The 21,232-nt window shown below is 42.6% G+C and overlaps 1 protein-coding gene across 7 annotated transcripts in view; it reads left to right on the plus strand.

The window, feature by feature from the left end:
* Positions 1–524: 524 nt before the first annotated feature.
* The window catches only part of nherf4b (NHERF family PDZ scaffold protein 4b), a 73,018-nt gene continuing 52,310 nt past the window's right edge, over positions 525–21,232 (plus strand). For 2 of the 7 annotated variants that reach the window (XM_061898219.1, XM_061898221.1), the window contains exons 1-2: positions 532–879; positions 1,064–1,267. In XM_061898219.1, the coding sequence (XP_061754203.1) occupies positions 873–879; positions 1,064–1,267 (211 nt within the window). In that variant the 5' untranslated portion in view covers positions 532–872. Of the gene's footprint in view, positions 880–1,063; positions 1,268–14,327; positions 20,118–21,232 lie in introns of those variants that run through there. The other 5 variants (XM_061898220.1, XM_061898223.1, XM_061898225.1 and 2 more) reach the window with 4 other exon arrangements.

The raw sequence follows: 21,232 nt of genomic DNA on the forward strand, positions 1-21,232 counted from the left end.
AAATTCTGTTCTTAAGAGTTATCATCTTCAAGGGGTTGAATAATTTTGTCAATGAGATATTAAGAAAAATGACACTGTTTGGTATTTTACAAAATATAATGTTGTAATTCAAGTTGCATTTGTCTATTTAATGCATCTTTATTTGATATGACTATAAACAAAATACGGAATAAATGTCCTACTTGCTAAAACACCAAAATCGTGTGGGGGTTGAATACTTTTGATCACAACTGTACATACATATATATATGTATAAATATAAATATATATATATATATATGTATATATATATATATATATATATATATATATATATATATATATATATATATATATATATATATAAATAGATAGAGAGAGAGAGAGAGAGAGGGAGGGAGAGAGAGAGAGAGAGAGAGAGAAAGAGAGAGAGAGAGAGAGAGAGAGAGAGAGAGAGAGAGAGAGAGAGAAAGAAAGACGAGAGGGGGGGGGGGGGGGGGGGAACAGAGAGAGGGAAAGAGAGCTATTCAACCGGAAAGGTTTCCGGTTCACGGGTTACAGTTGGCAAGGAAGAGGCCACAAACTCTGATATTTTCCTGTTGTAACTGTCAAAGAGGAAAGCAAAAGATCAATGCACTTTATCTCTGACTCCTGCCCCATTGATCGCACAGCTTCACATTAGTGACCCTTACGCGATCGATGTCGAACAACAACAACCGGTCAAATGAAGTTGCCCGACTTTGTGAAGAACAATCCACGCCTGTGTTTTTAACATATCAAAGCCTAGCTCCAGCTGAGAGGGATTACGCAGGATGAGACAAAATACTTCCATGTTGTGGCCGTGGTGGATGTATCGACGGCCAGACCAATAGCGCTGTTGGATCCTACACCAAATGGCAAGTACGACGCATTTAAGCCGTTGATTTTGCAGTTGTTTGAACTGTTGGAGATTGAGTAGGTAGACCGCTTGGTTTCCCTGAATGGCCTGCGGGATAGCAAACCTTATGAGTTGATGGAAAGAAGGCTCGCTTTGCTGGGCTCTGCTGATCCCTTGTTGCTGTTTGTGCATATCTTCCTGTGTCAGCTTCTGGCACCAGTGCGACCAAGGATTACCGAGCACTGGCTTTGGAGGCAGACAGGATTTTCCATGCTAACAAGCAGCAGTTTGCCAACATGCTGCTTCCCCATCAGTACGACCCAGCCCCAACACCAGACGACACTGACGTCAGTGCAGCTGCAGTTATCGTACACCAGCAACGTGACAAGGAGTGGTGCTACTATCATGCAGGTATGAAGCCGCACCTCCGATGGACGGAGCTAATGGCATGTGTATGTCGACATACGAGACTCGGTATAAGGAAGAGTGTTTTGGTGGACAAAGTTTTGGATGGGATTTAGTTATGACCACTGTGTATAGACGGCTTTGGGGGTGCGACTTCCTGTGCATTTAAACTGTTGTTGGATGTTACAAACTCCCATCTGATTAATATCCTCTTTTGCTTCTTTCCCCCATACACTGAGGACAGTGGGGCCACTTTGCGTGGTATGAACACCTGCAACTTATAACTCGTGTCAACAGCTGCTTTCCAAGTTTCCAGAACTCAGTACTTTCTCATCTGCAGTAGTCAAGCTGGCATGGAACGTCATATAATCATGGTCAGCTTCCCAGTCTACACACAAACCTGGTACCTTGACTAATCCAAACTAGAAATTGCAAGACAGGAATTGACTACCATGGAAAGTCTCAGCATTATGCAACTCTCCAATAGCCCGTGTGCTTTACATTCTGCACATAGTGGCTAAAGGTAATGGAAGCTGGCGCTGTTGTGGAGATTTCTGGCGTTTGAACAATGCCACGACCTCTGACCCATGTCCTGTGCCACACATACAGGACGTCTCTCCTCATCTGGTGGGCATCAACGTCTTCTCCAAGGTGGACCTGGTGCATTGTTACCACTCGGTGCCGGTCCACCAACAAGATGTGGCTAAAACAGCAGTCATCACAGCCTTAGGACTTTTTTCAATTCTGCGCATGCCGTTTTTTCTCAAAGTGGCGGCACAGACATTTCAGCGATTTATGGAAACTGTGCTTAGCGACATGCCATGTTTGTTTGTTTACCTGGACGACATTCTAACATTTTTTCAGTAGGCTTAGCAAACATGCTCTCGTTATCAACCCGGAAAAGTGTAAATTTGGCCGGTTGTCCATCCCCTTCCTTGGCCACCATGTCACACATCAAGGAGTTGTTCTTCTTTCAGCAAGGGTGCAGGCTGTCAACACAATCCCATGTCCGGCACTGCATGAGTTCCTGGGCTTGGTGAACATTTACAAACATTTCCTGCCCCAGACTACCCATCTGATTCACGCATTGTATAATGCCTTACCAGACAAGAGGCCGACAGAGGAGCTGGATTGGTCTCCAACGATGATGTTTGCAGTTGTTAAAAATGTCTTGGCTAGGGCTGCTTTTCTCGAAAAACAGTTCGGGTGGTGTATGAACAGTGGGCAGGCAGTGCTTGGCAACCACTGACCTTTTTTTTATTAAGAAGCTCTGAGATAACAGAAGGCAGTGCAGTATCTTTGATAGGAAGCTGCTTGACTTTTCCTCGCCTGTCGTCGCTTTAGATTTTTCAGAATCAGACATACATTATTAATACCCGAGGGGAAATTAAAATTTTCAGCCCAATCCCATTCAAGATCAGACAAACATTACAGGGAGACAGAACAGGATCGCTGACGGGTCTGCCAACTTCCGGCGGCCCTTAAAAAAAGGTGAGATACAGGTAAACAAGTGGGGGGGGTCCAGACTGAGGCCAAGGGGAAAAAAAACACTCATAGCCATAGTAGACATCCCTCTTACCACATCAAACATCAAAGAATACAAAGAACATTAAATAAATTAAAGAGCAAAGCTGATGCAACCAGCCACATCTACATACAGCTTTGAATTAAAAGTAAAATAAACATATACACTGTGGTGGCTTCTGCGGTGTTCCACGCCATCGTCTGCTGGGGTGGAGGGAACATGGAGGAGCAGACCCAACAAAGCAACCAAGAGAGCCGACTCCACTCTCGGCCGCCAACAAACTCTCGGCCAGTGTCCAGTCCGCCTGAATGAGCGAGGATACGTCCGAGGAGAGTGAGGTGTCTGATACCTGCTCATTCAGCCAAGACACTGTGAAGCGTGTCCGTCCCGGCGCTCAGTGCCAGCTCCGCAGCCCTGTCTCTTCGTCCACATCTCCTCCAGTCTCTTCAAACAGACTCAGGTGTGGCAGAAACCCAGCAGCTGGTCTCTATGGCCAGTAGGCTCCCGGGAGGCAGATCCATAAGTCCACAAAAAAGCACCACAGAAGTCACGAAAGTGCCACCCCTTGTCACATAGTCCCAAAGGGTCCCGGACCAAAAGGCAAAAAAAACCATGTATAATAACACATGAAAACAAGAGGGAAACACAAAAGGATGACAAAAGAGCACAGAGGTCCTGCCAACAGAAGCCACTACAGTGGCGCCATCTTTGGAAAAAAAAAAAAAGGGGCAGAGGGCACAAAATTGACAGCCTTTGTGGGCCATAAACTGTTAACGATCGCCATGGCCAAGACCTCTGAGCTATTGTCTGATAGATAGCAGCGTCAGCTTTCTGCTATATCTGAGTATATGACGGACATCAAACGTGTGGCAAGCACGAACAATTTTGTCGCTGACTGTTTCTCCTGAGTAGTGGCTGGTTTTTTGAATTTCGACCTATTATACGCCACCATGGTGAGGTACATGGCTGGGTACTCCACCATTCAGGCCTATCAGACGGCCCCCCTAGCACTGCAACTGGAGGACGTTGTGTATGGCGCTGCCAATGCTACATTATGGTGTGATGTGGAAAGCCACTTCAGATTTTGCCTGTGGCAGGAGGTATCAGTTTTTGACAGCATCCATGGCTGGAGGCAACAGAAGAAAGCAAAGTAGATAGCAGCATCTAGCTATGCATGCCCATTGCACATGTGTGGCGCTTGTGCAGGTTCTGTGATCCACATGGCGGAGGTAAAGTTAAAGCTGACAAAAAAAGTTCAGTTTTCGCACAATGGAACGTCTCCTTAACCTCATCCAAAAGTTTCAAAATAAGATCTTCAGTTTGTACAGGTTGTGTAGAAGTAACGTAGAATAAACTAACTAAGCCTTTTAAAGAACAGTAATCCAAGTAAGAAGTTAGTTACATTTGGGGCAAGGGAAAAAGGAGAGGCCATATTTACAAAAAAACAACCAAATTGGGTTGTTACCTGTTACTGATGTATTTTTATTTTGAAGGCCAGACTGTGGATACAGGATGGGGGCAGGGAACAAACAGACGTATTACAAGGAACTGACGTTAAGAAAATAAAGACTTAAATTGTATAACAAACATTGCAGTCTGTATGAGCCCACATACATACAAAACATGAAAAAAGAAGAAATAAACAATAGCCATCTTAATACAATATTATGTTAATAACATAATCTCTCATCAAATATATTCTTCGGACACACGTAAAAAGCTTGAGGACCCTTCTCACATTCCTCAGGCTTCTTCTCATATACCACAGTCGATGTTCTGGGGGCCTTATACACACCTAAACACATCACATGCATGAATGGGATGGGGTCAGGGATGCGGCGCGCCCCTCATTGCCTCCTCGACCGTCAGAGGCTGCGGGGACTGCGGTTTGGTGGCCTGTCAATCCCGTGTAGGGACCTCGCTCGTGAGTGTGAGGCGTGCTCTGTCTGTGGGCGGAGTTTTGTGCCTGGTTGGGATCACAGCCGGTGGCAGTGATCCCAGTGTTCTATCTCTGTTGGGGATGAGATGGGGGACTCTCAGGTATACGATGGGTGGAATGGCTGGATAGTGTTGTTGTGTCCGGTGTGGTGTTGTTTGGTGAACTCAGGGTGGTTGTGCACATGTTGCCGTCTTTTAGCCTGCCTGTGGGATTTTTTGTACAGCTGGGTTGAGTGGCCACGCAGTAGGCTTTATTGGCTTCATGGGGGCCATGATGTATTTATTTGTGTGTTTGAGTGTGTTTGTCTTCTCTTTGGCGTTTTGGGGTGTTTTTTTTCTTTGATGGAAGTGGTTTGGGTGGTCGGTTGTTTCACTTCCGATATATGTAGCGTTGGGTTTTGCTTCTTGTTAGGCGGGGTCTGTTTCGGCTTCACGCTGTGGGGTTTGTATCAATGGCTGGCTGTGGGGGCAGCGCAGCCCTTTTGTTTGGTGTGGGTGTTGTGGCTTGGTTGTTTTGGCGGTGGTATTTTAGTGCGGGTTTGGCTTGGGAAGTGGAGTTTCTTGGTAAGGGGTTGCCTTTAAAGGCCTACTGAAATGAGATTTTCTTATTTAAATGAGGATAGCAGGTCCATTCTATGTGTCATACTTGAACATTTCGTGATATTGCCATATTTTTGCTGAAAGGATTTAGTAGAGAATATCCACGATAAAGTTCGCAACTTTCGGTGCTAAGAGAAATGCCCTGTCTCTACCTGAAGTCGCAGACGATGACGTCACACGTGTGGGGGCTCCTCACATATTCCCATTGATTTTAATGGGAGCCTCCAACAAAAAGTGCTATACGGACCGAGAAAACGCCAATTACCCCATTAATTTGAGCGAGGATGAAAGATTTGTGTTTAAGGATATTGATAGCGATGGACTAGAAAAAAAAAAAAAAGTTAAATAAAATTAAAAAAACGCGATTGCATTGGGACGGATTCCGATGTTTTTAGACACATTTACTAGGTTAATTCTGGGAAATCCCTTATCTTTCTATTGCTGTGCTAGTGTTTTAGTGAGTTAAATAGTACCTGATAGTCGGAAGGGTGTCTCCACGGGTGTCTTGATGCGCAGTGTCTCAGGGGAGTCGACGGCAGTTATGGACGGCACAAGCTCAGCTTTTCTCCGGTAAGAACTGACTTTTTAACCACAAATTTCTCACCAAAACCTGCTGGTTGACATTCGGTAGGGATCCATGTTGGCTTGACCGCGCTCTGATCCATAGGAAAGTTTCACCTCCGGGAATTTTAAACAAGGAATCACTGTGTGTTTGTGTGGCTAAAGGCTAAAGCTTCCCAACTCCATCTTTCTACTGTGACTTCTCCAATATTAATTGAACAAATTGCAAAAGATTCAGCAACACAGATGTCCAACATACTGTATAATTATGCCGTTAAAGCAGACGACATTTAGCTGTGTGTATGTGCAGCGCTCATATTCTAACAGCCCGTGACGTCTTGCGTACACATCATCATTACACAACGTTTTCAACAAGAAACTCCCGGTAAATTTAAAATTGCAATTTAGTAAACTAAAAAGGCCGTATTGGGATGTGTTGCAATGTTAATATTTCATCATTGATGTATAAACTATCAGACTGCGTGGTGGGTAGTAGTCGGTTTCAGTAGGCCTTTAAGGTCTCTTGTTTGCATGTTGCCGTTTGGGCTGACTAGCGGACTGGCGCTGGGTGGTCTCCATGCTTTTTTCGGACGTTTTGATTTGGTGAGGTGGTCGCGCGGCCAGACGTGGGAGGGGGAGGATGGGAGAGGGACTAATATACAACGAAAACTTTAACCTTAGTCCTAACCTAAATAATAAATATAAATCGTTTGAGGTGCTTACTATGAAGTCTGTCACACCGCCCCAGGGCCCTATTCGGACTTTATCAGTTCGTTGCTGATCTAGTGACGCACACCGAGAATATAATTATAATGGGGGACTTTAATATCCATATGAATACCCCATCGGACCCACCATGCGTGGCGCTCCAGACTATAATTGATAGCTGTGGTCTTACACAAATAATAAATGAACCCACGTATCGCAATGGTAATACGATAAACCTAGTACTTTTAAGGGGTATCACCGTTTCCAAAGTTATGATACTCCCGTAAACTAAAGTAATGTCCGATCATTACCTTATAAAATTTGAGGTTCAGACTCATGTTCGGCAAGCTAATAATAATAATAACTGCTTTAGCAGCTGCAACATTAATACGGCCACAACTACGACCTTTGCTGTCCTACTGCCCTCGGTAATGGCACCATTCCCAAAGTATGTGGGCTCTATTGATAACCTCACTAACAACTTTAACCACGCCCTGTGCGAAACCATTGATAGTATAGCACCGCTGAAGTTAAAAATGGCTCCAAAAAAAGCATACGCCATGGTTTACAGAAGAAACTAGAGCTCATAAATTATCATGAAGAAAGCTGGAATGCAAATGGCGCACGACTAAACTTCCGGTTCACCATCAATCATGGAGTGATAGTTTAATAACTTATAAACACATGCTTACCTTAGCTGAAGCTAAATATTACTTAAATCTCATCCGCCCTTATAAAAACGATCCTAAATTTTTGTTTAGTACAGTAGCATCGCTAACCCAACAAGGGACTCCTTCCAGTAGCTCCACCCACTCGGCAGATGACTTTATGAAGTTATTTAATAAGAAAATTGAAGTCATTAGAAAAGAGATTAAAGGCAATGCGTCCCAGCTACAACTGGGTTCTATTAACACAGATACGACTGTATATACGGCGGATACTGCCCTCCAAAATAGTTTCTCCCGTTTTGATGAAATAACATTAGAAGAATTGTTACAACATGTAAATGGAATAAAACAAACAACATGTTTACTTGACCCACCTCCTGGGAAACATATCAAGGAGCTCTTTGTATTATTAGGTCCATCAGTGCTAAATATTATAAACTTATCATTTTCCTCTGGCACTGTTCCCCTAACATTCAAAAAAGCGGTTATTCATCCTCTCCTTAAAATACCTAACCTCGATCCTGACCTCATGGTAAACCTCACTTTCCCTTTTTTTTTTTAAATCCTCCAAAAAAGTTGTTGCAGAGCAGCTAAATAAACACTTAGCGTAGGGCTGGGCGATATTGGCTTTTATTAATATAGCGATATTTTTATGCCATATTGCGATATACGATATATATTACGATATTTTGCCTTGGCCTTGAATGAACACTTGATGCATATAATCACAGCAGTAATGATTCTATGTGTCTACATTCTTCTTCATACTGCATTAATATATGCTCATTTTAAACTTTCATGCAGAGAGGGAAATCACAACTAAGTCAATTGACCAAAACTGTACTAATTAAATACTGTTCATTCTCTCACGGGTGACTTTTTAAATGAAAGAACAAATTAATAGTGTTGCTACCTTTTTGTAGTAACACTTCTGCTGCATACTTTGCATTGATTGATTGATACTTTTATTAGTAGATTGCACAGTACAGTACGTATTCCGTACAATTGACCACTAAATGGTAAAACCCGAATAAGTTTTTCAACTTGTTTAAGTCGGCGTCCACGTTAATCAATTCATTGTAGAAATATATACTTTTAGCATAATACAGTCATCACACAGGTTAATCATCATAGTATATATACATTGATGAGCATATTGCTGTTGTCTGCTAAATAACTTCCCACTTGGAGCCAAACCACCGCCAGATGATGGACTCCCTGCTCTTTATGCTGGGCATTTATTGTTCTTCCTCTATTTTTGATAAGTTTCGCACCATCTCTCTCTTGTATTGTCACAAGCTCCGCTCGCTCGACTTGCCTCAGCTAACGTTAGCCATGCTGCTACCTCTCGGATCGGCGAGAGCTATAACGCTAGACTCGCGAGAGTATGTGACATATGTAAGAAGGCGGGCTTGTTGTCCATATCTGTCAGAATGAGAGACGAGGAGGAGCGAGAAACGTTTGTTGTGAATGCACGCAGCTAAATGCAACTCGACCTGCCTCAGCTAACGTTAGCTCTCGGCGAGAGCATATGACGCTAGACGCGCGACAGTATGTGACGTATGTAAGAAGGCGGGCTTATTTTACGTCTCTGTGAGAAGGACAGACGAGAAGGAGTGAGACACGCCAGTAATGTAATGCATGCAGCTTAAAGCAAGGGTGTGAGAACATATAATTGAATATTACGATATAGTCATTTTCTATATCGCAAAGAGACAAACCTGCGATATATCGTATATATCGATATATCGCCCAGCCCTAACTTAGCGTCTAACAATCTATGGGAAATCTTTCATTCCGGTTTCAGGGCAAATCACTCTACGGAGACAGCCCTCGCAAAAATGACTAATGATCTAATGCTAACGATGGATTCTGATGCGTCATCTATGTTGCTGCTCCTCAATCTTATCGCTGCTTTCGATACCGTCAATCATAATATTTTATTAGAGCGTATCAAAACAGGAATTGGTATGTCAGACTTAGCCCTGTCTTGGTTTAACTCTTACTGTATCTTACTGACAGGATGCAGTACATCTCCCATAACAATGTGACCTCGGACTATGTTAAAATAACGTGTGGAGTTCCCCAGGGTTCGGTCCTTGTCCCTGCACTCTTCAGCATCTACATGCTGCCGCTAGATTACATCACACGCAATTACGGTGTTCACTGTTACTTTCACTATTATGCTGATGACACCCAACTCTACATGCCCCTAAAGCTGACCAACACGCCGGATTGTAGTCAGCTGGAGGGGTGTCTTAATGAAATGAAACAATGATGGATGTCCGCTAACTTTTTGCAACTCAACTCCAAAAAAACGGAAATGCTGATTATCAGTCCGGCTAGACACCAACCTCTATTTAATAATACAACTTTAACATTTGACAACCAAACGATTAAACAAGGCGACTCGGTAAAGAATCTGGGTATTATCTTCGACCCAACTCTCTCCTTTGAGGCACACATTAAAAGCGTTACTAAAACGGCCTTCTTTCATCTCCGTAATATCACTAAAATTTGCTCCGCTTTGTCCACTAAAGACGCTGAGATCATTATCCATGCGTTTGTTACATCTCGTCTCGATTACTGTAATGAATTATTTTCGGATCTCCCCATGTCTAGCATTAAACGATTACAGTTGGTACAAAATGCGGCAGCTAGACGTTTAACAAGAACAAGAAAGTTTGATCACATTACGCCTGTACTGGCTCACCTGCACTGGCTTCCTGTGCACTTAAGATGTGACTTTAAGGTTTTACTAATTACGTATAAAATACTACACGGTCTATCTCCAGCCTATCTTGCCGATTGTATTGTACCATATGTCCTGGCAAGAAATCTGCGTTCAAAGGACTGCGGCTTGTTTGTGATTCCCAGAGCCCAAAAAAAGTCTGCGGGCTATAGAGCGTTCTCCATTTGGGCTCCAGTACTCTGGAATGGCCTCCCGGTAACAGTTCAAAATGCTACCTCAGTAGAATACTCTAGCCTTTAAATAGACCCCCTTTTTAGACCAGTTGATCTGCCGTTCTTTTCTTTTTCTCCTCTGTCCCCCTCTCCCTTGTGGAGGGGATCCTGTCCGGTGGGAATGGATGAAGTACTGGCTGTCCAGAGTCAGGACCCAGGATGGACCGCTCGTCCATAGTCAGGACCCAGGATGGACCGCTCGCCTGTGTATCGGTTGGGGACATCTCTGCGCTGCTGATCCGCCTCTGCTTGTGATGGTTTCCTGCTGTCTCCACTTTGGACGGGACTCTCGCTACTATATTAGATCCACTTTGGACTGGACTCTCACGGTTATGTTAGATCCACTATGGATTGGACATTCACAATATTATGTTAGACCCGGTTGACATCCATTACTTTCGGTCCCCTAGAGGGGGTGCAGGTGGGGTGGTGCGGGGAGTGCCCGAGGGGGTGCCCACATATGCGGTCCTCTCCAAGGTTTCTCATAGTCATCATTGTCACTGTCAGCGACGTCCCACTGGGGTGAGTTTTTCTTGCCCTTATGTGGGCTCTACCGAGGATGTCGTTGTGGTTTGTGCAGCCCTTTGAGACACTGGTGATTCAGTGCTATATAAATAAACATTGATTGATTGATTGAATGATACAAACCCCGTTTCCATATGAGTTGGGAAAATGTGTTAGATACAAATATAAACGCAATACAATGATTTGCAAATCATTTTCAACCCATATTCAGTTGAATATGCTACTAAGACAACATATTAAATGTTCAAACTGATAAACATTTTTTTTTTTTCAAATAATCATTAACTTTACAATTTGATGCCAGCAACACATGACAAAGACGTTGTGAAAAGTGTCAATAAATACTGATAACGTTGAGGAATGCTCATCAAACACTTATTTGGAACATCCCACAGGTGTGCAGGCTAATTGAGAACAGTTGAGTGCTATGATTGGGTATAAAAGCAGCTTCCATGAAATGGTAAGTAAATCACAAACAAGGATGGGGCGAGGGTCACCACTTTGTAAGCAAATTGTAGAACAGTTTTAGAAAAACATTTCTCAACGAGCAACTGCAAGGAATTTAAATATTTTACCATCTACAGTCCGTAAAATCATCAAAAGGTTCAGAGAATCTGGAGAAATCACTGCACGTAAGCGATGATATTACGGACCTTTGATCCCTCAGGCAGTACTGCATCAAAAACCGACATCAGTGTGTAAACGATATCACCACATGAGCTCAGGAACACTTCATAAAAACACTGTCAGTAACTAAAGTTGGTCGCTACATCTGTAAGTGCAAGTTAAAACTACTATGCAAAGCCAAACCCATTTACCAACAACACCCTGAAACGCCGCCGGCTCTGTTTGGCCCGAGCTCATTTAAAATGGACTGATGCAAAGTGGAAAAGTGTTCTTTGGCCTGACGAGTCCACATTTCATATTATATTTGGAAACAGAGGATGTGGTGTTCTCCAAAACAAAGAGGAAAATAACCATTCGGATTGTTATAGGCGCAAAGTTTAAAAGCCAGCATCTGTGATGGTATAGGGGTGTATTAGTGCCCCTGGCATGGGTAACTTACACATCTGTGAAGGCACCATTAATACCTAAAGGTCCATACAAGTTTTGGAGCAACATACTGTATGTTGTCTTCCAAGCAACGTTATCATGGACGCCCCTGCTTATTTCAGCAAGACAAGTGTTACAACATCGTGGCTTCGTAAAAAAAAAAAGAGTGCGGGTACTTTCCTGGCCCGCCTGCAGTCCAAACCTGTCTCCTTTTGAAAATATGTGGCCAATATGAAGCATAAAATACGACAACAGAGACCCTGGACTGTTGAACGACTAAAGCGCTACATAAAACAAGAATGAGAAAGAATTCCACTTTCAAAGTTTCAACAATTAGTTTAATCAGTTCCCAAACGTTTATTGAGTGTTGTCAAAAGAAAAGGTGATGTAACACAGTGGTGAACATGCCCTTTCCCAATTACTTTGGCACGTGTTGCAGCCATGAAATACTAAATTTCTTGCAATAGCTCGTTGAGAAATGTTGTTCTAAAACTGTTCGACAATTTGCTTACAAATTGGTGACCCTCACCCCACCCTTGTTTGTGAATGACTTAGCATTTCTTGGAAACTGCTTTTATACCCAATCATGGCACCCAACTGTTCCCAATTAGCCTGCACACATGTGTGATGTTCCATATAAGTGTTTGATGAGCATTCCTCAACTTTATCAGTATCAGTTTATACATCAAATATGTTGTCTTTGTAGCATATTCAACTGAATATGGGTTGAAAATGATTTGCAAATCATTGTATTCCGTTTATATTTACATCTAACACAATTTCCCAACTCATATGGAAACGGGGTTTGTATTTGTATTAGTGTTTCACTTTCCCTTCTACTGTTACTGAATAACAGTTTTTCAATAATTTCAGAAAATTGTGGAAGTAGAGACACAGGTCTGTAGTTTCTAAACTGGTGTTTGTCTCCAGTTTATAAGTAGGTACGATTTTTGCTATTTTCATTTTATCTGGAAATTTGCCCGTTTGAAATTATAGGTTGCTGATATATGTTAAAGGTTCTGAAATCTCTTCAATAACATTTTTTTATCGTTTTCATATCAATTTCATTATTATTGAGGTCTTTGATTTACATCTTTCCACAATATAGATTATTTCTACTTTTGTCACACTTTCGAGGAACATCAAGTGGAGATTTCTGTTTATGGTGTCATTCAAGTCCTCAACTGACTCAGGACCTGGCATATTTTCCTCCAGATTTGGTCCAATGTTCACAAAGTACTTATTGAAGCTTTCAACTACATTGTTCATTTTGTAATTTTTCACATTTCCATCAAAGAAGTATTTAGGATAATCCTTCTTATTACCATTTTTAATAATGCTATTTAGGATGCTCCATGTTGCTGTCATATTGTTTTTGTTCCGGTCCAATAATTGGTGAATACTTACATTAAAGTGGTGAGTACAGGGAAAGGAAGTTACAGACAACTCTTTTTACAAGTTCAGATCGCCACACGGTCATACAACTCATATACTGCAAAAATGTAGCTAAAGTCGTGTGTAAAAAGTCAATTAGGGTTCCTGCTTCACACGACTCTAAATACAGACGCACACATTTTGTACTCACACACAACTCTTAGAATCCTATTGCTGCATACACACACGCATCTGAATGCACACACATAAATATATTATGTACACACATCTCTTTCAAAGTCACGTGTAAAAAGACAGCCAATCGAGGAAATACAGACATACATATTTTTTTTTTACCATGACATATCATAAAAGAGAAATACAACTTAAAACACACCACCAGAAATTTGTGAATTGGATTACAGATGCACAGATATGAGATACACACTTGCAAAAAAACATTTCTACAATACTTCCAACTTAAACTCCTGTCTCATCGATTGCAGAGCTATACAGTACATTAAAATCAATGTACTCTATGTGGCACTTTATACCCAATGTATTGAATTCCAACCAATGTATTTTAAAATCAATGTACTCAATGTACTTTAAAATCAGTGTACTTAAAAGTATTTTCAAATCAGCAGTAAGTAGAAGGAACACAAAAAATATGTTGACTCAGTTTCTCCAATGAATGATCATATAAGTTTAGTATACATACAGATTTACATATACAACTTGTATTTTAATTACATTTTACATTTATCACTGAACTATGTAGTATATTGCAATTTATCACAATAGTGCAATACTGTATCACATCATGTAGTGTTGCCAATATTCAGCATATACAATGGTATAAAATGGTAACATTTGGTAAACAATAACAAAAAATAAAAGGTGTACAGTGATTGGCTGGCAACTCATCCTTGATAGGCATTAAGCCAGCTGGGATAGGCTCCATCTTAACTGTGACCACAAACAGAATTAAAAGTGATGCAAAAAGTGATCATTAAAAGTTGAGTAGCCAAAGTTTTTTTTGAATCATGCAGTTCTTCTTCAGACCCCAAACTATTTGAGAGTAGATCAGCAGTGCCCCCGCTGCTTTGTGCTTAAACATCTTTAACAATCAAAAAATCCACTAATCCGCAGTTTCAATGCTTGTGATTAACATTGTTGACAGTGGGGGATAAAACATTTTTATTAATAAATGTATCGTGTTCAAATTAGAGTGTCTCAACCAAGATAAGAATGCAGATTTACTGTACACAACTTGATGGATTATATTTAAAAAAAAAACGGATGAAAAAGCAGAGATGCTGTCCCCGACCACCTCCTGTGGTTCCACAGGGGGAACACCGAGGCGTTCCCAGGCCAGCTGTGAGACATATACCCTCCAATGTGTCCTAGGTCTGCCCCAAGGACTCTTCCAGGTTGGACATGCCCAAAACACTTCAACAGGTAGGCATCCAGGAGGCATCCATAGTAGATGCCCGAGACATCTCAGCTGGGTCCTCTCGATGTGAAGGCGCAGCGGCTCTACTCTTAGTCTCTCCTAGATGACCGAGGTCCTCAGCCTCTCTCTGAAAGTAATGCCAGACATCCTGCGGAGGAAACTAATTTAGGAATAAAATAGAAATCCTGTCAATAAAGATAATGAACAGGACCGGTGACAAAGGGCAGCCCTGGCGGAGTCCAACGCCCGCTGAGAACATGTCTGACTTACTACCGGCAATGCAGATCAGACTCCTGCAACTCTTGTACAAGGACCGAATGGCCCGTTGCAACAGACCCTAGACCCCGTACTCCTGGAGAACCCCCCACAGGAACGCGAGGGACACAATCGAATGCCTTTTCCCACCCCACAAAACACATGTGGACTGGTTGAGAAAACTCCCATGCCTACTCCAGAACCCTAAAGAAATCTGGTCTTGTCTTCTACAACCAGGAAGAAAGCCACATTGTTCCTCCTGAATCTGAGGACTCTCCTCTCCAGCACCCTGGAATAGACCTTTCCCGGAAAGCTGGGAAGTGTGATCCCTCTACAATTGGAACACACCCTCCGATCTCCCTTCTTGAAACAGAGACCACCACCCCGGTCTGCCAATCCAGAGGTACCGTCCCAGACTTCCACACTATGTTGAAGAGATATGTCAGACACGACAGTCCTATAACATCCAGAGCCTTGAGGTATTTGGGGAAAATCTCGTCCTCTCCTAGGGTCTTGCAACTGGGTATATTTTTGATTACCTTCAGCAACCTCCAGTGATAGAGATGTTTGCGTTTGTGACCTTAGACTCTGTCTCCTCTACGGAGGGTATGTCTGTAGGATTAAGGAGATCCTTAAAGTATTCCTTCCACTGCCCAACCATATATCCAGTAATAGTCTGCAGATTTCCTCCCCCACTATACACAGTGTGGACAGGGCACTGCTTCCCCCTTCTGAGGCGTCGGATGCTTTGCCAGAATCTCTTTGAGGCCGACTAAAAATCCCCAAACTCCTCCCATACCCAAGTTTTTGCTTCCGCCAACGCTTAGACCGTGGCTCGCTTGGCTTATCGGTACCTGTCAGCTTCTTTGGGAGTCCCACAAGCGAGTCATGCTCGGTTAGAATCTTTTTTCAGCCTGACTGCCCCCTTTACATTTGGTGTCCACCATCGGGTTCTGGGGTTGCCATCATGACAGGCACCAACTGCCTTGCAACCAATTTTCCCTCCATTTTTTCATGTGTGAGCAAACGCCAAAACTCCTTGAGCATTCAGTGGCGCACATGTGAGCGACGGCAGACATGCACACTGTTATGCGCTTATCTTTTTATTCGATTTTGTGCGCGGCCTAGATTTGCCGTGCGCAGAGGACGCGTGAGCAGTGTGCAATTGCACAGGCGCGTACCTTAGAGGGAACATTGCTTGCAACCACAGCTCTGATCAGCAGCAGCAGCAATGGAGGTATGGAAGACGGCCAATTTGGATTTAATGTCTCCCACCTCCTTCGGAATGCAGTTGAAGCTTTGCCGGAGAACATCTGGCAAATGGGAGCATCCACCAAACGTTGCCAGCTTACCCTCACTAAACGTTTTTGTCCGGCTTCCTCCACCGCCATCTGATCCAACTCACCACCAGGTGGTGATCAGTTGACAGCTCAGCCCCTCTCTTCACCCGAGTGTTCAAGACATGCGGCCGTGTATCTGATGAAACGACTACAAAGTCGATCATCGACCTGCGACCTAGCGTGTCCTGGTGCCATGTGCACTTGTGCGCACACTGATGTTCAAACATGTTGTTTGTTATGGACAAACTGTGGCGAGCACAGAAGTCCAATAACAGAACACCACTATGATTCAGATCGGGGAGGCCGTTCCACCCAATCTCCTCCAGGTTTCGGTGTCTTTGCCATCTTGGGCGTTGAAGTCACTCAGTAGAACGACGAAGTCCCCAGGGGGGGACGCCCTGCAGGGGTCCCCAAGAAGGCCAGGTACTCCGAACTGCCATTTGGCGCATACGTGCAAACCACAGTCAGAACCCGTCCCCCGACCTAAAGACGCAGGATAATAACCCTCTCGTTCACCGGGGATGACTTCAGCACACTGGCGCCAAGCCAGGGAGCTAATAATAAGCCCACACCTGCTTGCTGCCTATTCCCCGCGGCAACTCCAGCATAAAATTAAGTCAAACCTCTCCAAAGAGTTTGGTTCCAGTGCCTATGCTGTGAGTTGAGGTGAGCCCATATCTCTCGACCTCATGCACAAGCTCAGGCTCCTTCCCCGAAAGGTTTGTGACGTTCCATGTCCCAAAAACCAGATTTGGCAACAGAGGACCGGGTCGCTGAGGCATTTGCCTTCGACTGCGACCCAATCCACATAGCACCAGATTCTCATGGGCACTCCTGCAGGTGGTGGTCTGCTGGGGGGTGGTTCCACTTCACTCTTTCGGGCTGTGCCCGGCCGGACTCCGTGCCAGCAGGCGTTCATTGACAAGCCCCTGCCCTGGGCGTGCCTCCAGAGTGGGGTCCGTGCGAGGTGCGGTTACTAGATTTTCATTCCTTCATAAGAGTCTTCTGAACCGCTTTTAGTCCGACCCATCACCTCGGACCAGTTTGCCCTGGCAAACCCTACCAGACGCATGTAGCCCCCCACAACATTGCTCCTTGGATCATTTGGGTACTCAAAATCCTCAACCACGTTAAGGTGGCGATTCATGTAGGAGATGGTGGTGATTCAATAATATTGTAGGATATACATTTAACAGTCTCTAACTAAGCAGGATGTGAATTTTTAACTTTTTTATAAAGCACAACTATGATATACTTTACACTATTCTCATATGTGCAAGTTGAAGTCAAGTGTCAAATAAATCATAAAGTATTATGCTTGGACAAACAATACAAAGTCTGACTTGCTGATGATGTTACTGATTGATTCTGTTTTGGACTTTGCTCCTTGCAAACGTGGGATTTTCTTGGAAACATAATGCCACCTTGTGGCCTCTGCAAAGAAAATTAATAACAAAACTTCAGTAGATGGTAATTTTTCAGGATATTTTCTACTGTTAAATGTGATCATATTTCTGTGATCAGCAATTAAAAATAACAAGAAAACTAGATGATCAGTTTACAATATATTTTGTACTGTTGACTATGATTTACATTTGTGTCATCAACAATTAAAATTAATAAAACAACTGCAGTAGATCATTTCACGTTACATTTTGTACTGTTAAATGCGATCATATTGATGTCAAGAAGAATAAAAAGTTAATAAAAAACGTCATAAAAAATCATTTTTGACACAGAAACTTATTTATTAAATATTTTTTATTTTACACATTTAGGACTTAAATGGGTGAGAAACAAATACATAACTACAGTATGGAATAAGACATAAACCTACTGCTGAAAAAACATATTTAAAGTTACAGTAGCTGAAAACTTTTATACAGTATAGTATATGCAGGTGGTATACTTTTTGCGCAGTATTGTATGTGGTAATATTTGTTTTATACAGTACTGCATGTGGTAATGATACCTTTTATACAATATTGTATGTGGTATAATAGTTTATATATGTGATAACTTCTTATACAATATTGTATGTAGTATGAATATCTTTACACAGTATGTATGTCCATCTATCCATCTTCTTCCGCCTATCAGAGGTTGGGTCACGGGGGAAGCAGCCTAAGCAGGGAAGCCCAGACTTCCCTTTCCCCAATCACTTCGTCCAGCTTCTCCAGGGGGATCACGAGGCGCTCCCAGGCCAGCCAGGATATATAGTCGTCCCAACGTGTCCTGGGTCTTCCCCGTGGCCTCCTACCGGTCAGACGTGCCCGAAACACCTCCTGAGGGAGGCGTTCGGGTAGCATCCTGACCAGAGGCCCAAACCACCTCATCTGGCTCCTCTCGATGCGGAGGACCAGCGGCTTCACTTTGAGCCCCCCCCAGATGACAGAGCTTCTCACCCTATCTCTAAGGGAGAGCCCCACCACCCGGCGTAGGTAGCTCATTTTGGCCGCTTGTACCCGTGATCTTGTCCTTTCGGTCATAACCCAAAGCTCATGACCATAGGTGAGGATGGGAACGTAGATCGACCGGTAAATTGAGAGTTTTTCCTTTCGGCTCAGCTCATTTTTCACCACAACAGATTGATACAGCATCCGCATTACTGAAGACGCCGCACCAATCTCCCTGTCGATCTCACTATCCACTCTTCCCTCATTTGTGAACAAGACTCCGAGGTACTTGAACTCCTCCACTTGGGGCAAGATCTCCTCCCCAACCCGCAGATGGTACTCTACCCTTTTCTGAGCGAGAACCATGGACTTGGAGGTGCTGATTCCCATCCCAGTCGCTTCACACTCGGCCTTGAACCGATCCAGTGAGAGCCTGAGATCGTGGCCCGATGAATCATCTGCAAAAAGCAGAGACCTAATCCTGCAGCCAACCAAACCAGATACCCTCAAGGCCTGTCTGCGCCTAAAAATTCTGTCCATAAAAGTTATGAACATAATCTTTGACAAAGGGCAACTTTGGCAGAGTCCAACCCTCACTGGAAACAGGTCCGACTTACTGCCGGCAATGCGGACCAAGCTCTGACACTGATCATACAGGCAGTGGACCACCACAATCACAGTTCGTCACCCCATAATCTCAAAGCACTCCCTACTGGACTTCCCGGGGTACACGGTCGAATGCCTTCTCCAAGTCCACAAAGCACATGTAGACTCGTTGGGCAAACTCCCATGCACCCTCAAGGACCCTGCCGAGAGTATAGATCTAGTCCAAAGTTCCACGACCAGGACAAAAACCACACTGTTCCTCCTGAATCCGAGGTTTGACTATGTGTGTGGTATTTCTTTTTTTCAATCTAGTATTGTGTATGGTATATTTTATTTTATAAAGTGCTGAATGAGGTAGTATTATAATACTATATGAGGTATAACATTGGATAGGGTGGTAACATTATCCTTATCTTTTTTTACTGCAAAATAAACTAATTTAGACTTATTCTTACTTGAGTAATCTTATCAGAATTGTACAAGGTCATACAGTACATAATATACGTGCAGTTATTTCTCACTTGGAAACATGAAGTTCAGATGTTCAGTGAGAGCCGTATCTTTGTTTTACTATATCTTTGAATATGACTTACCGGTATAAGTATTACAACTCTAATTGCATTTTTCCTGTCATATCTGCACCTTGTATTGTATCCCCTTCATTGCCATGACGACGCAGATAAAATGAAATACAAGTTATTTGTAGTTAAACTTTGACTTGTTCAGTTTTTTCTGGGGAGGAGCCACTCTCTCATCACATTGCATGTCCTTTACTCCCTTTAGTACATCTTTCACCGTGTACTACTACAACTATTTCTCCTCCTTCTCTTCTTCCTCCTCCTCCTGCTACTACTCCTACCACAACTACAGCAGCAAGCCAGACACAGGTAGTACATTTCACTTCTTTTATCATTGCTTTGTGCTGCAAATGTAATACTATTATTTACCATTAGTGTGTATTATTTGTACGTTGTAGTTTCAATTTTACTTACAAAGTACACTTTGATATACGCTGTAAGAAACACTGTAGAAAATGCCAGGTAGTGTGCTGTCTAGTATTAGCGGAATGTCTTTCTGTGTTGACTAATGTATTGTAGACAGAAGGAAAAGCGATTATTGATCCATTAAAGCACTTCAATTGTAAAAAGTTCTTCACATCAGCATTTTTATGATGTACGTGCTGTTACTGGAACAGCATGCATGGCAGACATTGATAAGAGATTACAGGACAACTATGACACGGCAAGTCTATCAGGCTAAGTATGTGTGAAGCGTCCACAGTTACAATTTATTGATTTATGATTGATAGCCATTAGTAAAGGTTGAACATTTGTTTTTGTGTCCAAAAGACTTCTTCACTTGTAGATTTTAGGTGCATGATTGGGGCCACCACTCTCTATTGTATGAAAATGTCCATTATTATGAAATTTTACTGCATCCTTGATCCTAACCCATTCTTGCTCTATCACTAATTAGAATAAAATGGCCAATGTCCCCAGACATGCCCACTGTCCCTTGTGGCACGCAGCGTTAGTGCTGGTCCTGTACGGACTTCTTACTGTGTCACGAAGGTTTTCAAATTTATGTTGTAATTATGCGAAGTTTGTTATTTTGTACAATAAATATTGTTGAACAATGTATTTACCGTGAATTCATTTTAGTTTAAAATATGCCACAAATTAAATTCAAGTTTGTTTATGGGTACCAAAAAATCTAAATACAATTCTGCTTAGGACCCCAATTTAACTAACAATGTCTACTAAGTGAAAATCATTACAAATGATTCGAAACCTGATTGTGTTCTTTGAAAGATGGAACTGGAGAGCGCGGGTGTCAGATTTATGGAGGGTCAAATAGGAAACAATTAAATTAATACATCTTTAAATAATTACTTAAATAAATACTTGAATTAAATAATTTGAATTGGGAATTAAATAAATACAATTTAACTATGAACTATTTAATGATTGAATTAATTATTTCATGATTATTTCTTTCTTTT

This window comes from Nerophis ophidion, linkage group LG04 (genome assembly GCF_033978795.1).
Source record: "Nerophis ophidion isolate RoL-2023_Sa linkage group LG04, RoL_Noph_v1.0, whole genome shotgun sequence".
NCBI classification, from domain to species: domain Eukaryota; kingdom Metazoa; phylum Chordata; class Actinopteri; order Syngnathiformes; family Syngnathidae; genus Nerophis; species Nerophis ophidion.